This window comes from Dermochelys coriacea, chromosome 9, assembly GCF_009764565.3.
Source record: "Dermochelys coriacea isolate rDerCor1 chromosome 9, rDerCor1.pri.v4, whole genome shotgun sequence".
NCBI lineage: Eukaryota > Metazoa > Chordata > Testudines > Dermochelyidae > Dermochelys > Dermochelys coriacea.
The window spans coordinates 45,694,574-45,721,427 of NC_050076.1; the positions used below are offsets into that span (position 1 = coordinate 45,694,574).

At 42.3% G+C, this 26,854-nt stretch overlaps 1 protein-coding gene across 6 annotated transcripts in view; it reads right to left on the reverse strand.

Moving 5' to 3' along the window:
* Nucleotides 1-777: 777 nt before the first annotated feature.
* KLHL24 (kelch like family member 24) overlaps nucleotides 778-26,854 on the reverse strand; it is a 51,136-nt gene continuing 25,059 nt past the window's right edge. For all 6 annotated transcript variants that reach the window (XM_043492967.1, XM_043492965.1, XM_043492966.1 and 3 more), the window contains 5 exons: nucleotides 19,817-19,935; nucleotides 11,351-11,539; nucleotides 10,640-10,828; nucleotides 3,493-8,849; nucleotides 778-3,168 (listed from right to left, as the gene is read on the reverse strand). In XM_043492967.1, the coding sequence (XP_043348902.1) occupies nucleotides 8,649-8,849; nucleotides 10,640-10,828; nucleotides 11,351-11,539; nucleotides 19,817-19,935 (698 nt within the window). In that variant the 3' untranslated portion in view covers nucleotides 778-3,168; nucleotides 3,493-8,648. The remainder of the gene's footprint in view (nucleotides 3,169-3,492; nucleotides 8,850-10,639; nucleotides 10,829-11,350; nucleotides 11,540-19,816; nucleotides 19,936-26,854) is intronic.

The following is a 26,854-nucleotide window of genomic DNA, read 5'->3' on the forward strand; positions in this document are numbered from 1 at the left end:
TTCTGTGCTCCTTCCCTTTTAGAGAGTGTGTGTATATGCACACAAGTGTGCACACTGCAGGGAAAGCCATCCTGCCAGAGAGACAGAGGGGAGGAGTTTCAGAGTAGCAGTCGTGTTAGTCTGTATCCGCAAAAAGAAATCGAGTACTTGTGGCACCTTAGAGACTAACAAATTTATTTGGGCATAAGCTTTCGTGAGCTACAGCTCTCTTCATCGGATGCATGCAGTGGAAAATACAGTGGGAAGATTTTATATACACAGCGAATATGAAACAATGGGTGTTACCATCCGATGAAGTGAGCTGTAGCTCACGAAAGCTTATGCTCTAATAAATTTGTTAGTCTATAAGGTGCCACAAGTACTCCTTTTCTTTTTGTGAATACAGACTAACACGGCTGCTACTCTGAAACCATACACACTGTAACAAGAGTGATCAGGTAAGGTGAATTATTACTAGCAGGAGAGAAAAAAAACCTTTTGTAGTGATAATCAAGGTGGGCCTTTTCCAGGAGTTGACAAGAACGTGTGAAGAACAGTAGGGGGGGAAATAAACTTGGGGAAACAGTTTTACTTTGTGTAATGACACATCCTCTCCCAGTCTTTATTCAAGCCTAAGTTAATGGTGTCCAGTTTCCAAGTCAAGAGGTTGGAGGAACTCACCATCAAACTAAATCATCTGGGGAAAACTCCACAAGGGGAATCTGCAGTTTCCTCCCGCCCCAACCAAGCCCCACCTGTGGATTCTTCCATGGATTAAGCAAAATGCACAAATCAGTATTCAAAAGACAAATGTTTATTAGATACACTGAACTTAATTTAAAAAAAATTATGCAAGAAATACATTTAAATATAACAAGTACATAACATGTTATTGAAATTCTTTGCTACATTACAAAAAGGCATCTTTTTCCACTGCCAACATAATGTGAAGATCTCTAAAATTGGGTGTGTGCAAGGTAATATTCAGCTGATTCTGGTACATGTTAAGCGGTCTGCACTTTTGTTCAGATCTGATTTGTGCTGTACCAATTTGTTCCTGAAAACGACATTAGCTCTTGGTGGAACAAAATGTTTTACTGTTCTGTACATAAGGAAACTGGCCAAACTCCCCGCCCCCCCCAAAAAACCAATCCAACCAAACCCGAAACGAAACAACAATGAACTGCTTCCAAAAAGGAAAACACAAAACATAACCCCAGATGAGGAAAGTATATCTGTTGTTTGGGTGTATTCTCTTTCGCTGGAGAGGTAATGCCTATTAATGTGACTCAAAGTTATTATGTGGGTGTGCACTGAAAGGAGAATAGACCCTTATGTCATGTGCTCACCCATATGAAATGCATACCAATACATCTTATTCAAGCCTCTTGGTCTCACTTATTGCCATGCTGCATTATACAGTTGCTTCATATTACGTTCTTTGGGGGGATGACGGGGAGGGAATTGTGTTGTCCTAAACAAGATATTTCTGACAGAAATTCAGCCAATATCCTGAACTAAGATACTAATAAAAAATGCACTGTACACATTAAGGACAGTTGGCTAAAAACAGCAACATTACTCTCCTTTGTCTCAGTGGGAGTTCTGGAAACAGAAAATAGAGAATGGAAAAAGCATATTATTACATCCCTCCATCAATTAAATCCCCCATCACTTTTTAAAAAAACAAAGTTTACATATTCTGCATAAATTGATTTAATTACGCTTTAAATTAATTAATGTATAGATTGCTGTCATTGACAAGGACATTACTATTCTGGGCAGTAAAAGTGACCTTCATAAAATATTCAGCAGGAACAATATAAGCTCAGACTGAAAGTAGATGAAATATTAGTGAGTTCAAGGCACACATATTCTGGCAACTTTAAACACATTCTTTTCTTTGGAACCAGTGGTACAAAAGAAGATGCAATTACATATCTGCCACCATCACTTAAGTACAGCTACTTACATGCTGCACACAGTGGCTTTACCGAGTCATCATTTTTGTAAAAGATCGTCATAAGCACTATCATAAAATGATCAGAAAATGTAATCAAACACATAATACAAACACACAAATCATTAAAAATATTGACTGAAACATTATGAAATGATAAAGAGGAGAATTTCCTGTAAATAAAACTCTCAGGCAATGTTATCTATGGATACACACTCCTAAGTTAGCTGGACTCTTGTATGTAACATCAGTTATGAAAAACTGCTGCCATGTGTTGTTAGTGCCTTAAGAACTTGTGACTGACAAATCTGACCTGGAGGGACAATGGGAGGCTGGCTACTATTTTTGCATTAGTATTGACTGAATCTAGACATTCAGAAAAAGCTAAGATTGCAGTGGATTTTTATAGTGGCTTCCTGAAGGCTAGGCTATGTAAAAAAACTCCAAACTTGTAAGCAAGACATGAGACTATAAATAAATATTTGGCTCCATGCCAGATATCAAACTTCTACATAAAATTATACCTTGCCTAACAGATTCTCTTTCAGTACATAGGACAGAGACTTTTTAATCAGACACACCAACCAATTTAATTTGTACCTTCTCATGTGCAAAAGACTCTAAATTCAAATGAAAACATCTGCCTTGCTTCTGAATGACAAAGTATAGCAAGTTTTATATTCCTCTTGAATTGGTAATTGCCATCTTCAACAGTAAAGAAAATGTTGTCAAAGTTGAGCAAGTAAGAAAACTCAACCCTTCTGTCTTTCCTGAGCTTCATCACTAGAAGGATCACAAGCATATCAACATGTGCATCTTTTTCTCTGAAGCTGAAGACAATGAATTGCTAAACATGATGCCATTTTGTTAAATGAGTCAATATCTGAGATCATGAACTGTAAGAACGTTTAGAAAGTCCTGGTTACAGCAACCTCAACTACCAAATTAATGCACTGGAATTTATCTGTTACCTCTCCCACCCATCTATTCAGATTCTTTCTATTAATTTTCTTCTGAACTGGAAAGAGAATTAGTTTATAACTCCTTTATGGTAGGGAACAATGAAGGTCCAGTGCACCATCAACTCATTGTGGAGGAGGAGAAGAGTCTTAAATAGTAAGAAATTGATTATTTCTCGTCTTGTGTCCTTGCACTTTATCAATTTAAGCAGGATAACCTGACTAATCACACAAGATAAGGCAGTGAACTCAGTCTGTCTTCTAGAATAGCTAATTGTTCCTCAGACGTTCTTGTCAACTGTTGGAAATGGCCCACCTTGATTATCACTACAAAAGGTCCCCCCCCCCCGCTCTCCTGCTGGTAATAACTCACCTTAAGTGATCACTCTGGTTACAGTGTGTATGGTAACACCCATTGTTTCATGTTCTCTATGTATATAAATCTCCCCACTGTATTTTCCACTGAATGCATCTGATGAAGTAAGCTGTAGCTCACGAAAGCTTGTGCTCAAATAAATTTGTTAGTCTCTAAGGTGCCACAAGTACTCCTTTTCTTTTTGCGAATACAGACTAACATGGCTGCTACTCTGAAACCTAACAATCATCAGTGTCTCCTGCTTTCAAGCACAGATGTCCAAAGTTTCCTCTTTGAACTTCTCCTCTGTGAAGATGAACACTTCCTTTTCCTCCATCGTTAGCCTTTCCCTGAAGCTTGCACAATGTTGAAAATCCTATAAAAATTCTGGGTGAATTAATATAGGAGGAGTCCATATCAACCTCTCCTGAGTTAAAGGTATCTGTGCGCCATGGACTAAGAATATCAAAGCAATTTTTAATGCTGTTGTATTAGTGAAGGAGTCAAAAATCAGTCATATGTTAGGAGAGAAAACACAGTGCTTAATCCTTGGATCATATAGGATGCATACACTGCAAGATGAACTATCCGATGGTACAAATGGAAGAGATCCCACAAGTTCCACAGACCCTGAAGGCATATGGGGTATGAGGGAACCGACCAGAAAATGAGCAACTGCTAGACTCCAGGAAATGTAACCTGCTGATGACTATAAAACTGATGTCATGCATGGGGTGTTTAAAAGCAAAAGGTTGTAGACCTCTCTAGGATGCACTACTCAAATTATTTAGATGGTACCTTCTTGACAGTCAAGTTGCAATTAAGTACCAATGTTCTTTTCAGTCAATGCCAAGATTCTGAAGATTGGAGTGACAAAGCTCATGAACATCAAAACTCAGAAGGAAAACATTTAATCTAGCTTCTTTTAAAGCTATGAGAATTTAAGGAAATTACTTATCTCTGTTAGCTAACTATTAGGTAAACTCTTAACAGTGAGTTTTTAAATAGCTGGAACAGCTAGAAAAGATTTTGCCCTACTTCCCAAGCATAGCTATTTTGAAGTTATATCCTTGAGCAGATCTCATTCCCTGGGAGCTAGCACAAGTTGTGACTTTTCATCATGAAGATCTTTTGATTACACTGAAAGGCACTTCAGTATTTTCTCTCAAGGAATGCAAATTGATTTTTTTTTGTCCATCAGGGCACGTAAGATCCAATCAAATGGGTTTGCATCATGGTGAATCTTTGAATCCATCTGTCCCTAAATGAAATATCTTGGAGAACAAGTGACCCAGGAAAGTGGCTCCATATATAATAAATCCCTCTAGAACATGTTAGATTTTCAATAACAAGTAGTTTTCTTCTACATTTTAAAAATTATTATTTTGACAGAATGGGTGATAACTTCAACTATATATGTACTGAGTCAAAAATATAAAATATTGACTGTTCACTTAAAAAGAAATTACTGCATAAATAACTTCTGCCATTTTAGCTATACTCAACACACTAATTCTTCCATTACTGGTACAGGGTCTAAAAAGCTGCATGCAAAAAAGTTTCTTCTACATCTAAATGTCTGCATTTACTGGTACAGTAAACAGCAACTTTCAAAATTAATATGTAACCGTAACAAGATACATGTAAACAGTTAACATAGAAAAGACAACATTCTAGACTATACACTGAAACTTCATACACCTGGAAAGCAATGTGTTTGTATTTACAGAGTCTTCTGAATACAAATCTAAAGTAATCGCCACACAAATAATATTATATATCTACAAAATAAACATTTCAGAACAGCTTACAATAAGGATCAACATTCAGTATCTTAATACAAAAAGGAAAGAAGTTGAGGGAAATGGAAATCTATCTTAATATCTTATTTCTAATCAGGTGCTCCTTCCATAATTACATTTTCACTTACAATGATGCACAAACTATTTACCATGTTACGAGAAAACAGTTACTGTGCAACCTACCATTGCTGTCAATGGACCTTATTCACGGGTGCTGGAATTATATTTCTAAGTCAGGCTTAGTGAACAGGGAGCCAAGAAACCCAGAAAAGGATTCATTTATCTGATTCACTTTTCTTACACTAGTCCATTTCCTCCAATTTAGGACCACCTGGGTGTATATACTCATGGACTGATTCACTAGTTAACTCAGTAATATACTGTGACGTTATTGACATAAACTGGGACCGTATAGATCATTGTTGCAACCAAGGTCCTATAGTAGCCCCAAATCTTGTATAAAGGAGTTAAAATGAGGTGTCTAAGACAAGGTTATGGTTTGCTGGTTACGATTATGCGATCTATATGCATGTATCATTTTTGTATTTAAAGTTATAAGAATTGGCTCTATACTATCTTATCTTATTATCTTATCTTATCTTATTTCAAACTTGTGCTATGCTTCTGGATGACATCCCAGACAAGTTGGTGTCAGCTCTGCCTAGCCTGTTTGATGGCCCATCAAGGACCATCAGATAGATATACAACTGACCCATTGAGAGAAGGCAGACATGGGACTCAGCAAAGTATACAGGGACATGCCTATGGACAGAACTCTGAGGTTTTTCCATGCCATGTGATGGACAGCTTGTCTTTGGAACAAAGAAAGAAAGATCACATGGCAAGAGAATATAAAAAGCTGCTGCAGCTCCTCCATCTGGTCTTCAATCGTGCTTCTTACCTCTGGAGGAACTTTGCTACACTGAAGCTTTGAACCAAGGACTGAAAGACCCATCCCAGCTGTGGATGTACTCCAGAGACTTGATTTGAACCTGAAGTTTATTGTATCACTGCTGCAAGCCTGAATCAAGAACTTTGCCATTACTGTATGTAATTGATTCCATTTAACCAATTCTAGCTCTCATCTATATCTTTTCCTTTTATGAATAAACCTTTAGATTTTAGATTCTAAAGGATTGGCAACAGCGTGATTTGTGGGTAAGATCTGATTTGTATATTAACCTGGGTCTGGGGCTTGGTCCTTTGAGATTGAGAGAACCTTTTTTCCTTTTACTGGGGTATTGGTTTTCATAACCATTTGTCTCCATAACGAGTGGCACTGGTGGTGATACTGGGAAACTGGGGTGTCTAAAGGAATTGCTTGTGTGATTTGTGGTTAGCCAGTGGGGTAAAACCAAAGTCTTCTCTGTTTGGCTGGTTTGGTTTGTCTTGGAGTGCACAGAAACCCCAGCCTTGGGCTGTAACTGCCCTGCTTTAAGCAATTTGTCCTGAATTGACACTCTCAGTTGGGTCCTGCCAGAATCAGCATTGTTCACATGCATATAATTTTATTTAATCAATATACCTAATATACACTACCAGTGTTTGGTATTTTGCTAGAAATTGAAGTCTGCATACATTCCTGAGGTTACAAAAGAAATGGCACAATGCGCAGTTAACCGCTCAGTGCTCCTTTATAATGTCACCACTAATTCAGTACTGAAAATGATGACTCTCTAAAGAAGTCATATCCACACCAAGAGCCAGAATACCCATTTAATGGAAAAATGTGTGGGAAGGAGATGAAGAAGAAATTCCAAGAACAGATTATGTTCCAGACATATGGTTTGTTCCTATTCCCTATAGACTGAACAAAGAGTTCAGAACCCATAAATCTCCTGGGTCTGCTAGAGATTAGGGTTGTCCTTGAAGAGGCCCTTTGTGTTCATCTGCTCCAGTATTGTCTGTTTTCCCGGTTGGCAGCTATCCTCAGAATTCCTCATAAAGGGAGTTCAAGGTAAGGAGAGGCTTCACGGGGATAGAGGATATGTGTCACTCCCTGCCTTCTGGTAGGAAATTGGTGCATGGAACAAGCACCCCTTCCACATGCAAACTCCAAAGCGCTATGTACAGATTCATGATTTTGTGCCCCAACTATACAAGCATATAGTTCTGTTACACAGATCTAAGTAGGAATTGGAGGAATATCTTCAGCAAGATTTTCAGCTTCATTGAAAAGCAATGGGCCAAAATGTGGGAGGATATTTTGGAAGTATCTAAGCCTTCAAAATTAAATCGAGTAAAAATATGGTACTTTACACAGTCACATGGCTAAATGGACAGTCCCAGGGTAGTGTTCTGGTGATGTGGGGGAATTGTCAGGTCCACACATGCCCCCTATAGGATTTACAGGAGCTCAATAGCACTGGAAAAGGTGATTGTCTGAAAAATCTGTAGAAACAGAGTTGACAGATATTCTGGAACTTTGCATAAATGAGGTACCACAAAGATCAATTTATAAAACAGCAGAGTTAGAAAGACCCAGGGACTACAGGCCTGTCAACACAGAATTTACACTGTGGAATAAATGAAGTTAGAATATCCCCTTGACTAGGGGTCTATTCATGAAGTAGAATGATGAAAGATACCTTGCAGTTAGCAAAGAACGATACCAGGAATTAGCTGACTTCAGCTCTGCAATTTAAGAAGGTCAGAACTGGGATATAAAACTGCTTCACAAAAGTGTGCCTATGCTTCAAGGGTCATTATTTTTTCCATATGCATGTAGTCCAGTATTTGTAGGACTTCTAATAAATTATTAGCAACACTAAGGTCTGTTACTATGAAAACAATAGTTACTGAAACTTTTTGCAGTAGCTCAGTGAACAACCATGATGCCACTGTATTCCCTATCCATTTACAGAGGAAAATTATTTCTCAAAGGTTTTAATATTTATTTCCTATTAAGCATTACATTTAAAAAATTCTGTAATAGTGGGTGATCATGAAATAAAGTCTATTTGGTAAGCCAAGCAATTTTCTGATAAAAGAACATCAAGGTGGGTGAGATAATATCTTCTACTGGGCCAACTTCTCCTGGTGAGAGAGACAAGCTTTTGAACTTACACACCAACAGCAGTTGGCCCAATAAAAGATATTACCTTCACCCATCCTGTCTCTCTAATATCCTGGGACCAACATGGCTACAACACTGCATCATGCCTGTTAATCAGAATGATATGCACTCTTTTAAACTAACACATTTTTGGTAGGTCGACTTGGTTAAATATTTTCAATTAACAGACTCTGAAATAACTGAAAAAATAATACAGACATCAGCCCTTAAGATATAGGCACAGCTACTTGTGAAGGCACATTCCTTACACTACAAGATTTTAATTACTGATCACAAAGAAGGGGAAAACAATGTAAATATTAGTTCACGGCTATCATGCGAGAAATGGTTGAACAGTTCCTGGATATGTTTGTAGATTATTTTTAACTTTTAATTAATTGAAAACATTTTGTTTTAAAAGGCACATGGATATTTAGTTTCATATGGCACTGAGGGAAAAGTCAGTTTCCCATTTTAGGAATCTTTGAAATCCTGTCCTGTACCAAGGCACTGCATTCTTTCATAAGATTTCCTTTCTTTACAGTTTAAAGCCTTTTTCATTGTATCTATGAATAGTCACACAGCCATGATACGATACTGGCCTGGGCATGGCTGCTACTCCCGTGATGATGCCTGTTGCAGGATCATAACAAAGAATGGTATCTGTGGCTTCTCCATTTTCTCGTCTTCCACCAAGGATATAGATTTTGCCATTACACACAGACATGCCACAGTTTTCCTGTTTATCAAATACACAAACAAATGCATAACTATTTACAAAACCCAAACCCTATTCAAGGTTGGAGAGATGGTACAGTATTTTGACTACCAAAAGGAGATAGCTTGGTGCCATATTATTTCCTTCCGTTACTGCCCACTGGAGAAAGCAGGACCTTTGCTCTTCTGGGTCAACCCAGGGGAAGTAGCAGCATAATAATCCTGAAGACTTGGGCTATTGAGGCATCAGGCCTACGAAGGGTTGAAGCAGCTAAGTATGGATGATTCAGACTCTGTACATGAGATATCCAACATTTGGGGATAGTACAATTAAGCAGCTAAGATAAGAAAACAGTGGAGAGAAAGGGATTGAAAGAAGAGAGAAAAGTGGAAAGACTAAATGTAGCAAATGTGGAATAGGAACAGGGAGAGAGGTTATGGGAAAAGTAGGTAACAATTAGTGGTTAGAAAAAGGGAAAGGAGGACAGACCCAGGGACAGAGTAAATAAGAGACAAAGAAAGGAGATGCTGGGCTCTAAAGGAAAAAAGGGAGGCTAGGAGTTATTTTTTCCTAAAGGAGAGACGGAAAGAGGGAGTCAAAGCAAAAACACTATGCAGAAAATGGTAAAAGGAAGAGATGGAAAGTGGGGGGAAGGGACAGAAGCAGATCTCTTTGAGGGCATTTTCCCCTCCATTTTTCATTAGCAGATTTTCAAAAAATATGATGAAATTTATTGCTAAAGCATGACATACTGACATCCCAAGGGGAAGGACACACACTGAAATTCTGTTCAGAAGGCTCGTTCACACAATGCTGTGACACTGCTCTCTGCTGCTTTTAGTTCTACACAGACCAGTTTTATGCTCTGTTTAAAACATTTTCCTACAACATTTTGTAATTCTAATCAATTTCAAGGAAACAATATTTTGACTAAGCAAAAGGATCCAATTTAATTTAGTATAAATCCATGTTTGGATGTGTTAAATTGGGGTAGTGGTTTCCAATCAGTAGACTGCCCATTCTAACGTATTGGCACTCACTTGAAGTGTTACTTTTAGATATTTCACGGTTTGTTTGAGTGTCTAGCCTATAATGAGTAAGGATACGATTTTGTCATGGAGGTCATGAATTCTGTGACTTTAACAGACCTCCATGACTTCTTTGACTTCAGCCCCCACCAGAGCAGCAGGGCTGAAGCAGCCATCTGGCTCTGCTGCAGGAACAGCGCCAGGGCTGGAGCAACAGCGTCCAGGGTGGACTTCAGGGCTGGAGCAACCACAGGGGCTGGGCTGGAGTAGCAGCTGGGGGCTGGAGCAGTAGCTGGGGCTGCATGTGGAGCAGAGGCCAGGACTGGGTCCTGGGCTGGAGCAGTCGCCTGGGCTGGAGTAGCAGCTGTGGCTGGAGCACCGCCCAGACTAGAGCAGTGGCCAGGACTAGTTCAGCCCCTGGGGGCTGGAGCAGTGGCTGGGGCTGGAGCAATGGCAATGGCTGAGGAAGCCGCCCGGGCGCTGGTTTCAGCCGCCAGGGCCGGAGCAGTGGCTGGGGCTGGAGCTGTGGCCGGAGTGGGAAAGTCAGGGACAGGTTGTGGGCTTCTGTAACTTTTTGTTTATTACCCACGACCTGTCCGTGACTTTTACTAAAAATACCCATGACAAAATCTTAACCTTAATAAATGAAAAGCTAAAACTAGCAAATCTGAGAGATGTAATTTAACAGAGTTTCATATCAAACTCATTTCATATTAAATTATTAATACAAGGAAGATAAAATACATTTTTTAGACGTTTCCAAGTATTTTTAGTGTTTATTACCTGTCTGCTGAATGTATTCTGTACATGCATCCAATAATCCTCAACTGGATCATAGCAGTAAATTGCCTTGGTGAGCCCTCCCGCAACATAGATTAGATTGTTTAGAGATACAGCTGTTATGCATCTCTTTGCAATGGGGATAGTTGCACGGAGCAACCAAGAATTAGTATCAGGATCGTATGATTGAACCTGAAAACAAGTAAACACATTTTAGGTTTAACACCGCAAACTGAACAAAAATCAAACTTATTATCTGAGGTACATACAGAAGTTTTGATTCAAAGAGATTAAAGGTAACTATCTATTTGGAGTGCTTCACAAAAACCCCAAAGGAACTCAAGATATTGCTATGTCAAAAACATACACCTTGTTCCTACTGTACATCTACAACATTAAAAACAAAAAATATTAAACAGCAGTAGCTTACATAATAAATTATATAGAATATTACATTATTTACTTAAATATGCAATTTCATTAAGAACTTGCATAGCTCTTAATACACAAAGCGAAAGATGATGTGACTATGACAAAGACTGTATTAATGGCATAACTGTGCTTTATTTAATTAGCTTTTTCTACTGTGAGATATATACTTTGCATTCAGACAACAGAGTGGGCCAGGAGATTTGTAATTCAGCTGAAAAATCTCTCTTTATAATTTAAATTTTTAGCAGTACTATTAAGATACATAGAAAGGAAATAACTAACTTTGTCAGAGCACGTGTTGTCATCAGGACCTCCACCAATCACAAACAATTTGCCTACACAGCTGGTTACTGCTGGAGAACTCACTGCTTCTTTAAGTGGAGCTACCTCTGTCCATCGATTGGAAAATGAATCATAACATTCTACACTGCTGAGTCGACTTTGCCCATCATACCCTCCAACTACATATACCTATGCAAAACAAAGAGAAAATAGCATCTTCTTTATCTTTATCTCCAGTTTTAATTAAGCAAGTATAGGAGTAAACTCATTCAAAGCTTCAGTGCCTCAGTTCTGTTTTGTGTATTTTTGAATGCATAGATTTTTCCCCCAGAAAGCGTCTATACAGAAGAACAGGAATGTTGCCTTTTAAGATACTAAGCTAAAGAATCTCAAGAGAGCAGCCATACATTGGTATGTAGGGATACTGGAGCCAATGGACACCTGAACATATGTTACAAATATGGACATTAGATTCTTACTTGAACATGCTCTATAAGAAATCTCTATGATTATCTTCACTGATATTACAAATTATATTCAGAAATAAAAAAAACTCCATTTAACTTAACGGTTTCTCCTCAATTTTTTACTTCTCACTTTCCTACTATCTAAAATTACATTCTTTCCTCTGATTTACTTTTTGATCACGTATTTTCTTACCTGGCTGCCTATCACATAAGTATAAGAAAAAGAGACTCATAAGAAAATAAGAATGGCCATACTGGGTCAGATCAAAGGTCCATCCAGCCCAGTATCCTGTCTGCCGACAGTGGCCAATGCCAGGTGCCCCAGAGAGAGTGAACCCTAACTGATAATGATCAAGTGATCTCTCTCCTGCCATCCATCTCCACCTTCTGACAAACAGAGACTATGGACTCCATTTGTTACCTGGCTAACAGCCATTAATGGACTTAACCTCCATGAATTTATCTAGTTCTCTTTTAAACCCTGTTATAGTCCTAGCCTTCACCACCTCCTCAGGCAAGGAGTTCCACAGGTTGACTGTGCGTTGTGTGAGGAAGAACTTCCTTTTATTTTAAACTTGCTGCCCATTAATTTCATTTGGTGGCCCCTAGTTCTTATATTATGGGAACAAGTAAATAACTTTTCCTTATTCACTTTCTCCACACCACTCATGAATTTTTATACCTCTGTCATATCCCCCCTTAGTCTCCTCTTTTCCAAGATGAAAAGTCCTAGCCTCTTTAATTTCTCCTCATATGGGACCCGCTCCAAACCCCTTTTAATTTTAGTTGCCCTTCTCTGAACGTTTTCTAATGCCAGTATATCTTTTTTGAGATGAGGAGACCACATCCGTATGCAGTATTCAAGATGTGGGCGTACCATGGATTTACATAAGGGCAATAAGATATTCTCCATCTTATTCTCTATCCCTTTTTAAATGATTCCTAACATCCTGTTTGCTTTTTTGACTGCTGCTGCACATTGCATGGACGTCTTCAGAGAACTATCCACGATGACTTCAAGATCTCATTCCTGATTAGTTGTAGCTAAATTAGTCCCCATCACATTGTATGTATAGTTGGAGTTATTTTTTCCAATGTGAATTACTTTACATTTATCCACATTAAATTTCATTTGCCATTTTGTTGCCCAATCACTTAGTTATGTGAGATCTTTTTCAAGTTATTCACAGTCTGCTTTAGTCTTAACTATCTTTGGTCTTAACTATCTTGACTCACAAATATATTACCATTAGCATATTGACAGATATACTGTCTGCTCAATTTGTTCACCTCAGGTCAATCCCAACTTGAAGCAGGTGCTGTTATCTTTAAGAAGTTACATACTACAGTTAACTGATGAGCATATATAATCACCACTCACACTCATGAATGAAACCTGTTTATAAATAAAATAGGCCTTTGGAAATGCAGCAAGAATAAGAGTTTCTTTATTGATTTATATTTTGATTTAAACGTTCAATATACATGCAGAATATTAAATAAAAAGGATCTGATATTCTGCTAAAGTCATGATCAATTTGAGTTAGTGGCTGCATAAGTGAAGAATTTGCAGATAAAAATGTCTGAGGCCCAGTTTTATTTTATGTACCAAATCATTGTTGGACATATGCTTAACCTCTGTGTTTATGAAGAGGTGTAATTTACTGCTCATTTGTACCCATAACATTTAATCTCCTTTTAGTTCTTCCACAATGTACCAGAACAGTGCTCCATTGTAAAACAAACAAACAGTTACTCACCTTCTCGTAACTGTTGTTTTTTGAGATGTATTGTTCATGTCCATTCCAATCAGATGTGCGCGCGCTGCGTGTGCAGTTGTCGGAAAGTTTTCCCTTAGCAGCTCCTGTCGGATCAGCTGCGGAGCCCCCTGGAGTGACGCCTTCATGGCGCTCAATATATGACCCAGCTGACCTGGCCCCTCCTCGGTTCCTTCTTGCCGGCTATTCTGACAGAGGGATGGGAGGGTGGGTATTGGAATGGACATGAACAACACATCTCGAAGAACAGTTATGAGAAGCACTTCGAGTGCTTGTTCATGTCAATTCCAATCAGGTGACTCCCAAGCTCCACCCCGGAGATGGGGTCGGAGTTAAGGAAATGCTGATTGGAGCACTGCTCTGCCAAATGCTGCATCATCTCTAGCGTGCTGGGTAATAGCATAATGAGTGGTGAATGTATGCACCGAGGACCACGTTGCTTTCCTGCAAATTTCTTGTATCGGGACCTGGGCCAGGAACACCGTTGACGAGGTCTGTGCCCTCGTGCAATGTGCTGTAAGTGCCAGGGCTGGGATCTTGGCCAGCTGGTAGCACGTGCGGATGCAGGACATGATCCAGGAAGATACTCTTTGAGATGAGATAGGGAGCCCTTTCATCCGGTCTGCTACCATTACGACCAGCTAGTTCGACTTCCTGAATGGCTTAGTGCGCTCGATGTAGAATGCTAGCACTTGCCGAACACCCAATGAGCGTAGCCTCTGCTCTCGACTACTGGCATGAGGCTTAGGATAGAAGACAGGAAGAAAAATGTCTTGGCTAGTATGAAAGAGTGACACTACCTTGGGAAGAAAGGTGGGGTGAAGCCTGAGTTGCACCTTATCCTTGTGGAAGATCGTGTAGGGTGGATTGGAGGTAAGGGCTTTTAGCTCTGACATCCTTCTAGCTGATGCGATGGCCACCAGGAAGGCTACCTTCCACGACAGATAGAGAAGGGAGCAAGTCACTATTGGCTCAAAAGGGGGCCCCATTAATTTGGAGAGGACAAGACTGAAGTCCCATACTGAGACAGGCTGTCTGGTCTGAGAATGTAGGTGTTCCAATCCCTTGAGAAAACTGTCTACCATGGGGTTAGCAAATACCGATTGACTGGACACTCCCGGGTTGAAGGCTGAGACAGCAGCAAGATGTACTTTGATGGATGACGCTGCCAGTCCTCCTTGTTTCAGGTACAGAAGATACTCTAGAATGAGTGTACAGGTATAGATGCCTCTAGTGGAGGTGTATGCTGCTGGGCACACCAGCAAGTGAACCTTTTCCACTTAGCTAGATATGTGGCTCTAGTAGATGGTTTTCCTACTGCCAAATAGGACCTAACTTACTGGTTCTGAGCACAGAAGCTCCATGGGGTTTAAACCCATGAGATGGAGGGACTGGAGGTCCAGGTGATGATGGCAACCGTGGTCCTGAATGATCAGATCGGTATGCAGAGATAACTCAATGGGACAGATACAGTTCCAGTTCCAGGAGTGTGGTGTACCACTGTTGTCAGGGCCACCAGAATTACCTCTGCTCTATCCCTGCAGACTTTGAGAAGTATCTTGTGCATGAGAGGAATCGGGGGAAAGGCATATAACAGGCGGCCTCCCCAGGGAAGCAGAAACGTGTCCGTGATCGAACCAGGACTGTGACGCTGGAAGAAGCAGAACATTGGACACTTCCTGTTGTTCCGAACAGTTCGACCTGGGGAAACCCCCACCCTTGGAAGATGGAGTGTATGACATCTGGATGGATGGACCATTCATGATTTTGGAATGATCTGCTGAGGTGATCTGCTAATTTGTTCTGCACTCCTGGGAGATAGCCCACTCCATTCACCTGGAGGCATCCTATGCAGAACTCCCATAGCTGGAGGGCTTCTCGACATGGGGGGGAAGAATGGGATCCACCCTGCTTGTTGAAGTAAAACATGGCAGTGGTGTTGTCCGCCATGCACTGCCCTCGTAGCTGGGCCTGCAAGGTTTGGCATGCTAACCGTACTGTCCTGAGCTTCTTGATGTTGATATAAAGGGGAAGCTCCTCCCATGACCATAGGCCCTGTGTTTGTACATCTCCCGAATGCGCGCCCCATCCCAGAGCCGATGCGTCCGTTACAAGGGACAAGGAGGGCTGGGGGCTGTTGAATGGAACTCCCTTGCAGACTGCCCGGGGGTCGAACCACCATTGGAGGGACTTGAGTACTTGCCCTGGCACCATGAACACTACATCCAGACTGTTGCGTCCCAGGTGGTAGGCCGAAGCGAGCCACGCCTGGAGTGGTCTGAGCCTTAATCTGGCATGGTGGACCATGTAAGTGCAGGCTGTCATGTGGCAGAGGAGACTCAGGCATCCCCTTGCTGTGGTGGTCGGGAATTGCCTGAGGCCTTGAATCATGTCTGTCATGACCAGAAATCGGGTCTCTAGCAAAAATGCTCTTGCCCATACTGAGTCCATCAGCGCCCCGATGAACTCTACTCCTTGGGTCGGTGACAAGGTTGACTTGTTCACGTTGAGGAGGAGACCCAATCTGTTGGAAGCAGATCTGACTAATTGGACTTGAGACTCCACCTGCTCATTGATGTGGCCCCTGAGCAGCCAGTCATCGAGGTTTGGGTATACCTGCACCTGCCTCCTTTGAAGGAAGGCTGCTACGACAGACGTGCACTTAGTGAACATTCAGGGGCTGCTAACAGGCCGAAGGGGACGACCGTGAACTGATTATGTTTTTGGTTGACCACAAACCAGAGAAATCGTCTGTGTGCCGGTCGAATGGCTATGTGAAAATACGCATCTTTCACATCTAGGGCAGCGTACCAGTCTCCCGGATCCAGAGAAGGGATAATTGTACTAGGCAGAACTTCAACTTTATCATTAATTTGTTGAGTCCTAGCAGGTCTAGGATGGGTCTGAGACATCCCTTGGCTTTGGGGATTAGGAAATAACGGGAATAGAATCTCTTGCCCCATAGCTCCTGAGTAACCTCCTCCACTGCCCCTGTTGCAAGGAGCACTTGCACCTCCTGGATAAGGAGTTGCTTGTGTAAAGGGTTCCTGAAGAGGGATGGGGAAGGGGGTTGAGAGGGCGGGGAGGAGCAGAATTGGAGAGAATATCCCACTTCTACTGTGTGACGAACCCAGCAGTCCGACGTTATTTGGGACCACGCACTGTAAAAGTAGGATAGACGATTCATAAAATGGGGGAAGGATCCAATGTCATAGTGAGTGAGCCATCCTCAGGCATCCCTTCAAAAGGCCTTTTTAGAGCCAGATAAAGGTTTGATTGGGCTTTGGCCCTGCCCTGAAGTGGGACTGGAAGGTTTGAGCCTGTTGTTCCTGCCCCTACGCTTATAAAAATCTTGCCTCGGATGAGGAGGATATGGGCAATGTTGTAGTAGTTAGGGCTTGAAATGCTGTAGTTGGGTTGCCAGGGTGTGCATACCCAACAACTTCATAGTCGTCCAGGAGTCTTTGAGACGGTGCAGCTTGGATTCTACTCTGAAAATAACCCTGTGACTTCGATTGGTAGGTCCTGCAGGGTTTGCTGCAGCTCCAGGGGCAACCTGGATGCCTATAGCCATGAGTTCCTCCTCATGACTACTCCTGAGGAAAGGGTGCAGGCGGCTGAGTCCGCTGAGTCCAATGAAGCCTGGAGGGAGGTTTGCACCCCTGCCTTCCCTTCATCAATGATAGCCGAGAACTCAGCTCTGGAGCCTGGTGAAATCAGCTCCTTAAGCTTCGACATGGAGGACCAAGTTGTATCTGCTGAGGATAGCTTGCTGGTTAGCTATCCTCAGCTGCAGGACCCCAGTTGCGTAGATTTTCCTGTCGAAAAAGTCCAACCTTTTCGGCTCCTTGGATTTAGGGGCCGGACCTTGCTGCCCCGTCTCTCTTTCTCATTGACTGCTGATACTACAAGGGAGTATGGTTGTGGGTGAGAGAACAGATATTCGTATCCCTTGGAAGAAACAAAGTACTTGTGCTCTGCCCCCCCAGTGGTGAGCGGGATTGAGGAAGGAGTCTGCCACAGAGTCTAAATATTGCTCTGGATAGTTTTTATTAGTGGCAGACGGTCCCTCTGGCGCAAGGATGTCGACCATGGGGACTTCGGGTTCGACCACTTCCTCTGCCTGTAACCCCATGTTACGGGCAATCCTTCATCGAAGGTCTGGGTGGGCCCTGTGGTCAATTGGAGGAGGGCCCGAGGTTGAAGGTCCTGCCACTGCTTCATCTGGGGATGAAGATAAGGAGACCAGAGGTGATACGGGATCCTCCTGACCCTCTGGCTCCCTGACCTCCTCCTCTTCGGCATCTGGGGCCTCTGTAGTGACTGTAGCCTGGCCTTGCAATGAGTTGTGCCTCAGAGTTGCCTTGGTAGCGACCGGCTGTGGGGCTTGCACCAAGGTCGCCTCGGAACCATGAGGCATAGGCCAATCTTTGCCTATCTGGGGTGGTCTGGGCTCCGAGGCCACCAAACGGGAGCCCCTGGAAAAAGAGCTCTGTGCCTGATGGTAAGCCCAGGGGGTCCAAAAAGGCCATTGCGCCGGAGGCTGCCACTGGGGTTGCCATGCCATTGGTGTCTCCCTCCATCGCTTGTCAGATCTATGCCTACTGCGACGGGAATAGTACAAGTCACATCTAAGTCCAAAGACATGGATCTCGACTGAGATGACCATAGTGGTGCTGCATGGTACTGCGCTGGGGACCTGTGCCAAGGATGCAAGGGACAGGTGTCGAGATTCCTGGGCTGGGAACCGAAACCAGGAATCCGGTGTTGGGGGTCCAGTGCTGAGGGACCAGTGCCGAGAGTCTGGTGCCGATTCTCTCTCAGAGCCGGGGATTGCTGCTGCTTCCTTGTTGGTACTGGGGAGCGTCGTGCCACTGGTGCTGGGGAACCCCTCATGGAGTCTGGTGCCGGAGAGCGGTGCCTTGAGGGTGGCGATCTGGAGCTGTGCCGAGGCAAACAGTGCCGGGCAGGAGAGGGTGACCGCTGCATCATGGCCGGCTTGCCTCTAGATGGCGGCTGTCGTGGTGATGCTTATCTCTGATCACCAGGGGCTGAGGAGCCGTCATCACTGGTAAGTCTCTGGAGGCTTCAAAAGTGTCCGGGGTGGAGGGTAACTCCAACTCCTCCCCCTGACACTGCCCATCCCAGGAGTCGTTGTGTGCCAGACTCGACAGTCCCCTCGTGGGAACTGAAGTCGATGGCACCCACTCTTGCTGCCTGTATACTGAGGGTTCCACGGGACGCCCTGGTACCGTGCCTGTAGGTCCCGCTGTTTTCTGCACTGGGGAGCATCCACTGTCGGCTTTTCTATGCCACTTGTATGGCACTGGTGAATGTGAGCAGTGCCGGGTTGTCTGTGCATCCTGATGTGCTGGAGAGCTCTTAGACTAGAGTCCTTCCTTGGCACTGTGTCATGTACTGAAGTGGGGCACTCCGTTTGGACGCACTCGGTGCGGGGTCCTGGCAGTCCAATTGGACTTCGATTGGAAATCTTGCTCCTTTTTAGTTTTGGGACGGAAAACCCTGAAGATTTTGCAACTTTCTGTCTGGTGTGCCTCCCCTAGACATGAGTTGTGGGTGTCACTTGTTGGAACAGGCTTGCTGCAGGTTCTGCAGGGTTTAAAGCCTTGCGCTCGCGGCATGCCCTGGAGCCCAAGGGGGATGGGGGGGGAAGGAGGTTTGGGGAAACCCCGCCCCCAAACCTCACTATATACAATATATACACTAACAATTAAGACTAACTACAGCTAAACTAGGCTAAGCTAACTATATGAAAGAACGCTAAGGGAAGCACTTGCTAAGCAAGTGACCGCAGTTTCAACAACAGTCACTGGTGGTAAGAAGGAACTGAGGAAGGGCTGGGTCGGCAGGGTCATATATTGAGTGCCATGAAGGTACCACTCCAGGGGGCTCCACAACTGACCCAACGGGAGCTGCTAAGTGAAAACTTTCCCACGACTGTGCATGCGGTGCACACACACCTGATTGGAACTGACATGAACAAGCACTGGAAGAAGAATCAAAAGTTCGGGAAACATCAGTTTAACTTCTATGGACACTGCCAACCTGACTGAGCCCATAATTCATTGGTTATTAAAAGCAATAGAAGTTGATGGGGAATGCAGTCTAACTCTAAATAGTTACACATGGTTTTACATTTAAGTTTTGCTTATATTTGGGAAATGTATTAGCTACAATAAGTAATAAACTATTTCTCTTACTTTACCAAGAAGGACAGCCATTTTATGACGCCATCTGCCTTTGTTTAGGGAAGCAACTCTGATCCAAATGTTAAGCTGAGAGTTATAAATCCACACATCACGGCTGTTAATTCTTCCACCTTTAAAATTATGAAAAAAGACAGAAAAAAAAACCAATATATCTTTGACTAAGGAAGTTGTTAAATAAGAGATGCTGGATACTGACATACTTCTCTGCAGTAGACCATGGAAAATGTCACATCCTATACATCTGATGTAGACTCATCTGTAATTATATAAATTTCAGTAGATAAAGGTTTTCAGATGTTCTTGGTCACTGTGTGGAGGAAGTGCATCTCTTATGAAGTGAAGTCTCCCAAAACAATAGTCTCTTCCAACCCCTTCCCCCAAATACCATCTACCATAATGATCTACACCATTCTTCTCCCCACCCGCTACAAAGTACAATCTCTCATGATCTATCTCAGATAAGGCACCTATCACTGTGGTATCTTCACTCTGTACAAAAATTGGAGAGATCTGTTTCCTAGATGGGGCAATTCTCAAAGCCTCCTTTGTTTCTGATGTGCATGTTTGTTTGCTCTTGCCTTCTATTTGCTAATTGTTGGTGGTTCCTTAGAAGATGTCCAGACAGCTGCAGCGGCACAGGAGCTAGCAAATAGAGCTGTAAACAGGGGAGTCTGAGTGGGAGTTCTGTTGGAGGAGAAGGTAGTTGTACTTGGTTTTGTATTTTTAGTATTTGGGGGGGGAGGGGCTTTGTGCTGGGAGAGCAGCTGAGCCCTGATTAGGAAGTGGGGCTTTGTTCTGGGAGAGCAGCTGAGCCCTGATTAGGGGGTGGGGCTTCTGACTAGAGGGTCTATAAAGGTAGCCAGCCAGTGGCACAGGAGCTAGCAAACAGAGCTGTAAACAGGGGAGTTTGTATTGTGGTGCTTGTTTGGGGTTTGCTTTTGCTGGGAGGGATAGTCTGTTTGGTGTGGCTTGTGTTTCCCAGATTAACAGGGTTTAGGTGGGAAGGTGATGACAGATATGGAGGCAGCTGTGGGAGTGACTCCTGTAGTGAAAGACACATTGAGGATGACTGGATGTGGAAGCTGTGGTATGTACATGATCCTGGAGGGGGGACCTGGTAAGAGTTTTTTCTGCATGAAATGCCATCTGATAGAGCTGATGGAGGAAAAGATCTGAGGTTTGGAGATGCAGGTGGAAAGTCTGGTTGAGTTTAGGAAGGGGTTTGAGCCGATGATGGAGCAAAGATATGAGGTATCTGAAGAGAAAAGCTCAGACTCACAGATGGAAGCAGGGCTGGGGAATTTTGAGGGGAGACTGGGTGAGGAAAGTGGTCAGTAGAAGCATGTGACTAAAAGAACCAGGCAGAGGAAAAGATGGGCTAGAGAAGGAGAAATAGAGCTTAGGAACAGGTTTGCAGAGTTGGAAAATGAAGAAGGGGCTCAGCAGGTACTTGTTGAAGGTGGAAGGGTAAGGAAGAAGAGAAGAGAGGCTAATCCTATAGGAAAAGCAGAAGAGTCAAGGGAGACTACACCAAATATGAGCCCCAGGAGGATACAGGATGGGTTGAAGAGGATTATAAGGGAAAACAGGAATGGAAAGAACTTGCAGCCGGAGGGAACAGGGGAGAGACTGGAGAATAGCACTGTCACCAGCAAAAGGCAGGTCTATGTGATAAGGGACTCTTTATTGAGAAGAATAGACAGGCCTGTAACTAGAGCTGATCCTGAGAATAGAAGGGTGTGCTGTCTTCTGGGTGCTAAGATACGGGATGTAGACCTGAGGTTTTAAAGGATCCTAAAGGGAGCGGGAAAGAATCCCCTAATTATCCTTCATGTGGGAACAAATGATACAGCCAGATTCTCGCTGGAAAGTATCAAGGGAGACTATGCTAGGCTGGGGAAGACGCTTAAGGAAATTGAGGCTCAGGTGATCTTTAGTGGGATCCTACCTGTTCCTAGAGAAGGGCAACAAAGGTGTGACAAGATTATGACTGTCAACAGATGGCTTAGGCAGCGGTGCTATAAGGAGGGCTTTGGGATGTATGGCCACTGGGAGGCATTCACGGACAGAGGACAGTTCTCTCGGGATGGACTTCATTTGAGTGGGGAAGGAGATAGACTTCTAGGATCAAGGCTGGCACAACTGATAAAGAGAGTTTTAAACTAGGAATTTGGGGGAGATGGTTGTGAGATGTCCAGGTAATCTCCATGCCAGATTTTAGCATTGAGGGAAGAAAACAAAGTAAGAAAGGATACAGCCGTGGGTAGGAGAATGTATATAAGGAGCGAGGGCGGTGTTGATACTAGTCATAGGTTATACTGGCTGTAGAATGACTCTGCCCAATAGGGTACAAAATGTGAGCGAGGCCAAACAGCAAAAATTAAGATGTTTGTACACCAATGCGAGGAGTCTAGGTAACAAAATGGAGGAACTACAGCTACTGGTGCAGGAAGTGAAACCAGATATTATAGGGATAACAGAAATATGGTGGAATAGTAGTCATGACTGGACTACAGGTATTGAAGGGTATGTGCTGTTTAGGAAAGACAGAAACAAAGGTAAAGGTGGTGGAGTAGCATTGTATATCAATGATGAGGTAGAATGTAAAGAAATAAGCGATGCAATGGATAAGATAGTCCGTCTGGGCAAAAATTACATTGGGGAAGATAACTAGTAAAGCCTCTCCTACGATAGTGCTTGGGGTGTGCTATAGACCTCCGGGATTTAACCTGGATATGGATAGAGCCCTTTTTAATGTTTTTAATAAAATAAATACTAATGGAAACTGCGTGATCATGGGAGACTTTAACTTCCCAGATATAGACTGGAGGACCAGTGCTAGTAATAATAATAGGGCTCAGATTTTCCTAGATGCGATAGCTGATGGATTCCTTCATCAAGTAGTTGCTGAACCGACTAGAGGGGATGCCATTTTAGATTTAATTTTGGTGAGTAGCGAGGACCTCATAGAAGAAATGGTTGTAGGGAACAATCTTGGCTCAAGTGATCATGAGCTAATTCAGTTCAAACTAAATGGAAGGATTAACAAAAATAAATCTGCAACTAGGGTTTTTGATTTCAAAAGGCCTGGGATTACTTTAAATCAAAGCTGCAGAAGCTATCGGAAGCCTGTATCCCAAGAAAGGGGAAAAAATTCATAGGAAGGAGTTGTAGACCAAGCTGGATGAGCAAGCATCTTAGAGGTGATTAAGAAGAAGCAGAAAGCATACAGGGAGTGGAAGATGGGAGGGATCAGCAAGGAAAGCTACCTAATTGAGCTCAGAGCATGTAGGGATAAAGTGAGACAGGCTAAAAGTTGAGTAGAGTTGGACCTTGCAAAGGGAATTAAAACCAATAGTAAAAGGTTCTATAACCATATAAATAAGAAGAAAACTAAAAGAAGAAGTGGGGCTGCTAAACACTGAAGATGGAGTGGAGGTTAAAGATAACCTAGGCATGGCCCAGTATCTAAACAAATACTTTGCCTCAGTCTTTAATAAGGCTAAAGAGGATCTTAGGGATAATGGTAGCATGACAAATGGGAATGAGGATATGGAGGTAGATATTACCATATCAGAGGTAGAAGCGAAACTGAAACAGCTTAATGGGACTAAATGGGGGGGCCCAGATAATCTTCATCCAAGAATATTAAAGGAATTGGCACCTGAAATTGCAAGCCCATTAGCAAGAATTTTTAATGAATCTGTAAACTCAGGAGTAGTACCGAATGATTGGAGAATTGCTAATATAGTTCCTATTTTTAAGAAAAGAAAAAAAAGTGATCCGGGTAACTACAGGCCAGTTAGTTTGACATCTGTAGTATGCAAGGTCCTGGAAAAAATTTTGAAGGAGAAATTAGTTAAGGACATTGAAGTCAATAGTAAATGGGACAAAATACAACATGGTTTTACAAAAGGTAGATCGTGCCAAACCAACCTAATCTCCTTCTTTGAGAAAGTAACAGATTTTTTAGATAAAGGAAATGCAGTGGATCTAATTTACCTAGATTTCAGTAAGGCATTTGATACCGTGCCACATGGGGAATTATTAGTTAAATTGGAGAAGATGCAGATCAATATGAACATCAAAAGGTGGATAAGGAATTGGTTAAAGGGGAGACTGCAACGGGTCCTACTGAAAGGCGAACTGTCAGGCTGGAGGGAGGTTACCAGTGGAGTTCCTCAGGGATCGGTTTTGGGACCAATCTTATTTAATCTTTTTATTACTGACCTTGGCACAAGAAGTGGGAGTGTGCTAATAAAGTTTGCAGATGATACAAAGCTGGGAGGTATTGCCAATTCGGAGAAGGATCGGGATATTATACAGGAGGATCTGGATGACTTTGTAAACTGGAGTAATAGTAATAGGATGAAATTTAATAGTGAGAAGTGTAAGATTATGCATTTAGGGATAACAAGAATTTTAATTATAAGTTGGGGACGCATCAATTAGAAGTAACGGAAGAGAAGGACCTTGGAGTATTGGTTGATCATAGGATGACTATGAGCTGCCAATGTGATATGGCTGTGAAAAAAGCTAATGCGGTTTTGGGATTCATCAGGAGAGGCATTTCCAGTAGGGATAAGGAGGTTTTAGTACCATTATACAAGGCACTGGTGAGACCAAACCTAGAATACTGTGTGCAGTTCTGGTCTCCCATGTTTAAAAAGGATGAATTCAAACTGGAGCAGGTACAGAGAAGGGCTACTAGGATGATCCGAGGAATGGGAAACTTGTCTTATGAAAGGAGACTTAAGAAGCTTGGCTTGTTTAGCCTAACTAAAAGAAGGTTGAGGGGAGATATGATTGCTCTCTATAAATATATCAGAGGGATAAATACAGGAGAGGGAGAGGAATTATTTCAGCTCAGCACTAATGTGGACACAAGAGCAAATGGGTATAAACTGGCCACCAGGAAGTTTAGACTTTAAATTAGACGAAGGTTTCTAACCATCAGAGGAGTGAAGTTTTGGAATAGCCTTCCAAGGGAAGCAGTGGGGGCAAAAGATCTGTCTGGTTTTAAGATTCTACTTGATAAGTTTATGGAGGAGTTGGTATAATGGGATTTTGGTAAGTAATTAATTTTTAAATATTCAGGGTAAATAAGACTAATCCCCTGAGATGGGATATTAGATGGATGGGATCTGAGTTACTATAGAAAATTCTTTCCTGGGTATCTGGCTGGTGAATCTTGCCCATATGCTCAGGGTTTAGCTGATCGCCATATTTGGTGTCAGGAAGGAATTTTCCTGCAGGGCAAATTGGAGATTTTACAAATTTACACCTTCCTCTGTAGCATGGGGCATGGGTGACTTGAGGGAGGCTTCTCTGCTCCTTGAAGTCTTTAAACCATGATTTAAGGACTTCAATAGCTAAGACATAGGTGAGGTTTTTTGTAGGAGTGGGTGGGTGAGATTCTGTGGCCTGCACTGTGCAGGAGGTCTGACTAGATGATCAGAATGGTCCATTCTGACCTTAGTATCTATGTATCTATGTCACTGCTGGAGAAAAGTCTAATCAAAGAGGCAAGGCTTGCATTTTAAATCTAAACCACTTTCCTCCACTTTAAGACAACAGATCCTTTGTTAATTATAACTTAGACAAACAATTCTAATAAGTCTCTCAAAGATAATTAATACTAAAAAGTAACTCTTTTATCTTAATTGTTAAGTCAGTATTGAGAAGGATATTATCAGCTATTTTTGACACTGGATCTCATTCTGCTGTGTCATAGAACATTACATTTCAATAAGGCAGTTGTTGAGAAGTAGACTGAGAGGTAGACTCAGCAAACATCTTTCTGTGATGTATTAGCAGGAGTGTTGTAAGCAAGACATGAGAAGTAATTCTTCCACTCCACTCCGCGCTAATTAGGCCTCAAATGGACTATTGTGTCCAGTTCTGGGAGCCACATTTCAGGAAAGTTGTGGGCAAATGGGAAAAAGTCCAGAGAAGAGCAACAAAAATGATTAAAGGTCTAGAAAACATGACCTATGAGGGAAGATTGAAAATATTGGGTTTGTTTAGTTTGGAAAAAAGACCGAGAGGGGACATGATAACAGTTTTTAAGTACATAAAAGGTTGTTACAAGGAGGAGGGAGAAGAATTATTATTCTTAACCTCTGAGGATAGGACAAGTAGCACTGGGCTTAAATTGCAGCAAGGGAGGTTGCAGAATCTCAATCACTGGAGACTTTTCAGAGCAGGTTAGACCAACACATGTCAGGGATGGTCTAGATAATACTTAGTCCTGCCATGAGTGCAGGGGACTGGAGTAGATGACCTCTTGAGGTCCCTTCCAGTTCTATGATTCTATGAAATGTTTATATTAATAAATATTTTCAAACATGAAAATACGAGAAATACATCCCATTGTGCAAACCTTTCAGAATAATATGCTGAGCAAAATACATGCATTTTTTTGTGATAAGACATTACACTAACAGAATTTTTAATGTTGGGTAATATTTCAGTGACTTTCTCCACATTCTTTAGACTTCTTTGAGCACCACTGCATGGATGAACCACTGGAAAGGAAATCTCTAAGATGTATATGCTATGAGGTATGTACATAATACTGGCTGTTTTCCTCTACATGGTTCATGCATATGTCCCCCTCTCAGTTTCACTGTCTGTAATGGGGGAGATAGATAGTTCCAGGACAGGAGTTAGTATCCAGTTAAATCTGTCACTATTGGTCTAGATGACAGACATGGACCCAATTAACTATTTTTTGTCTGAACTTCAGAGGTGCTGAGCATCTACAACTGCCATTGACTTCACTAGGAGATGCAGGTCCTCAGCACCTCCAGGTCAATATTTAAGAAGGGTGAGATTTGCCTCTACTCAGCATTTCTATGCTGAAAAAGTTTGATTTTTCACTGCAGAATATGAGCACTAATATTTAAAAGCTGCATACTTAACTGGTATGGAGGAGGACATATTGGATTGTGGGTCAATTCATATAGTCATTTAGCTCTAAGCTCCACTCATATCAATATTATATCCTCAGACCTCCTTGATGAAACG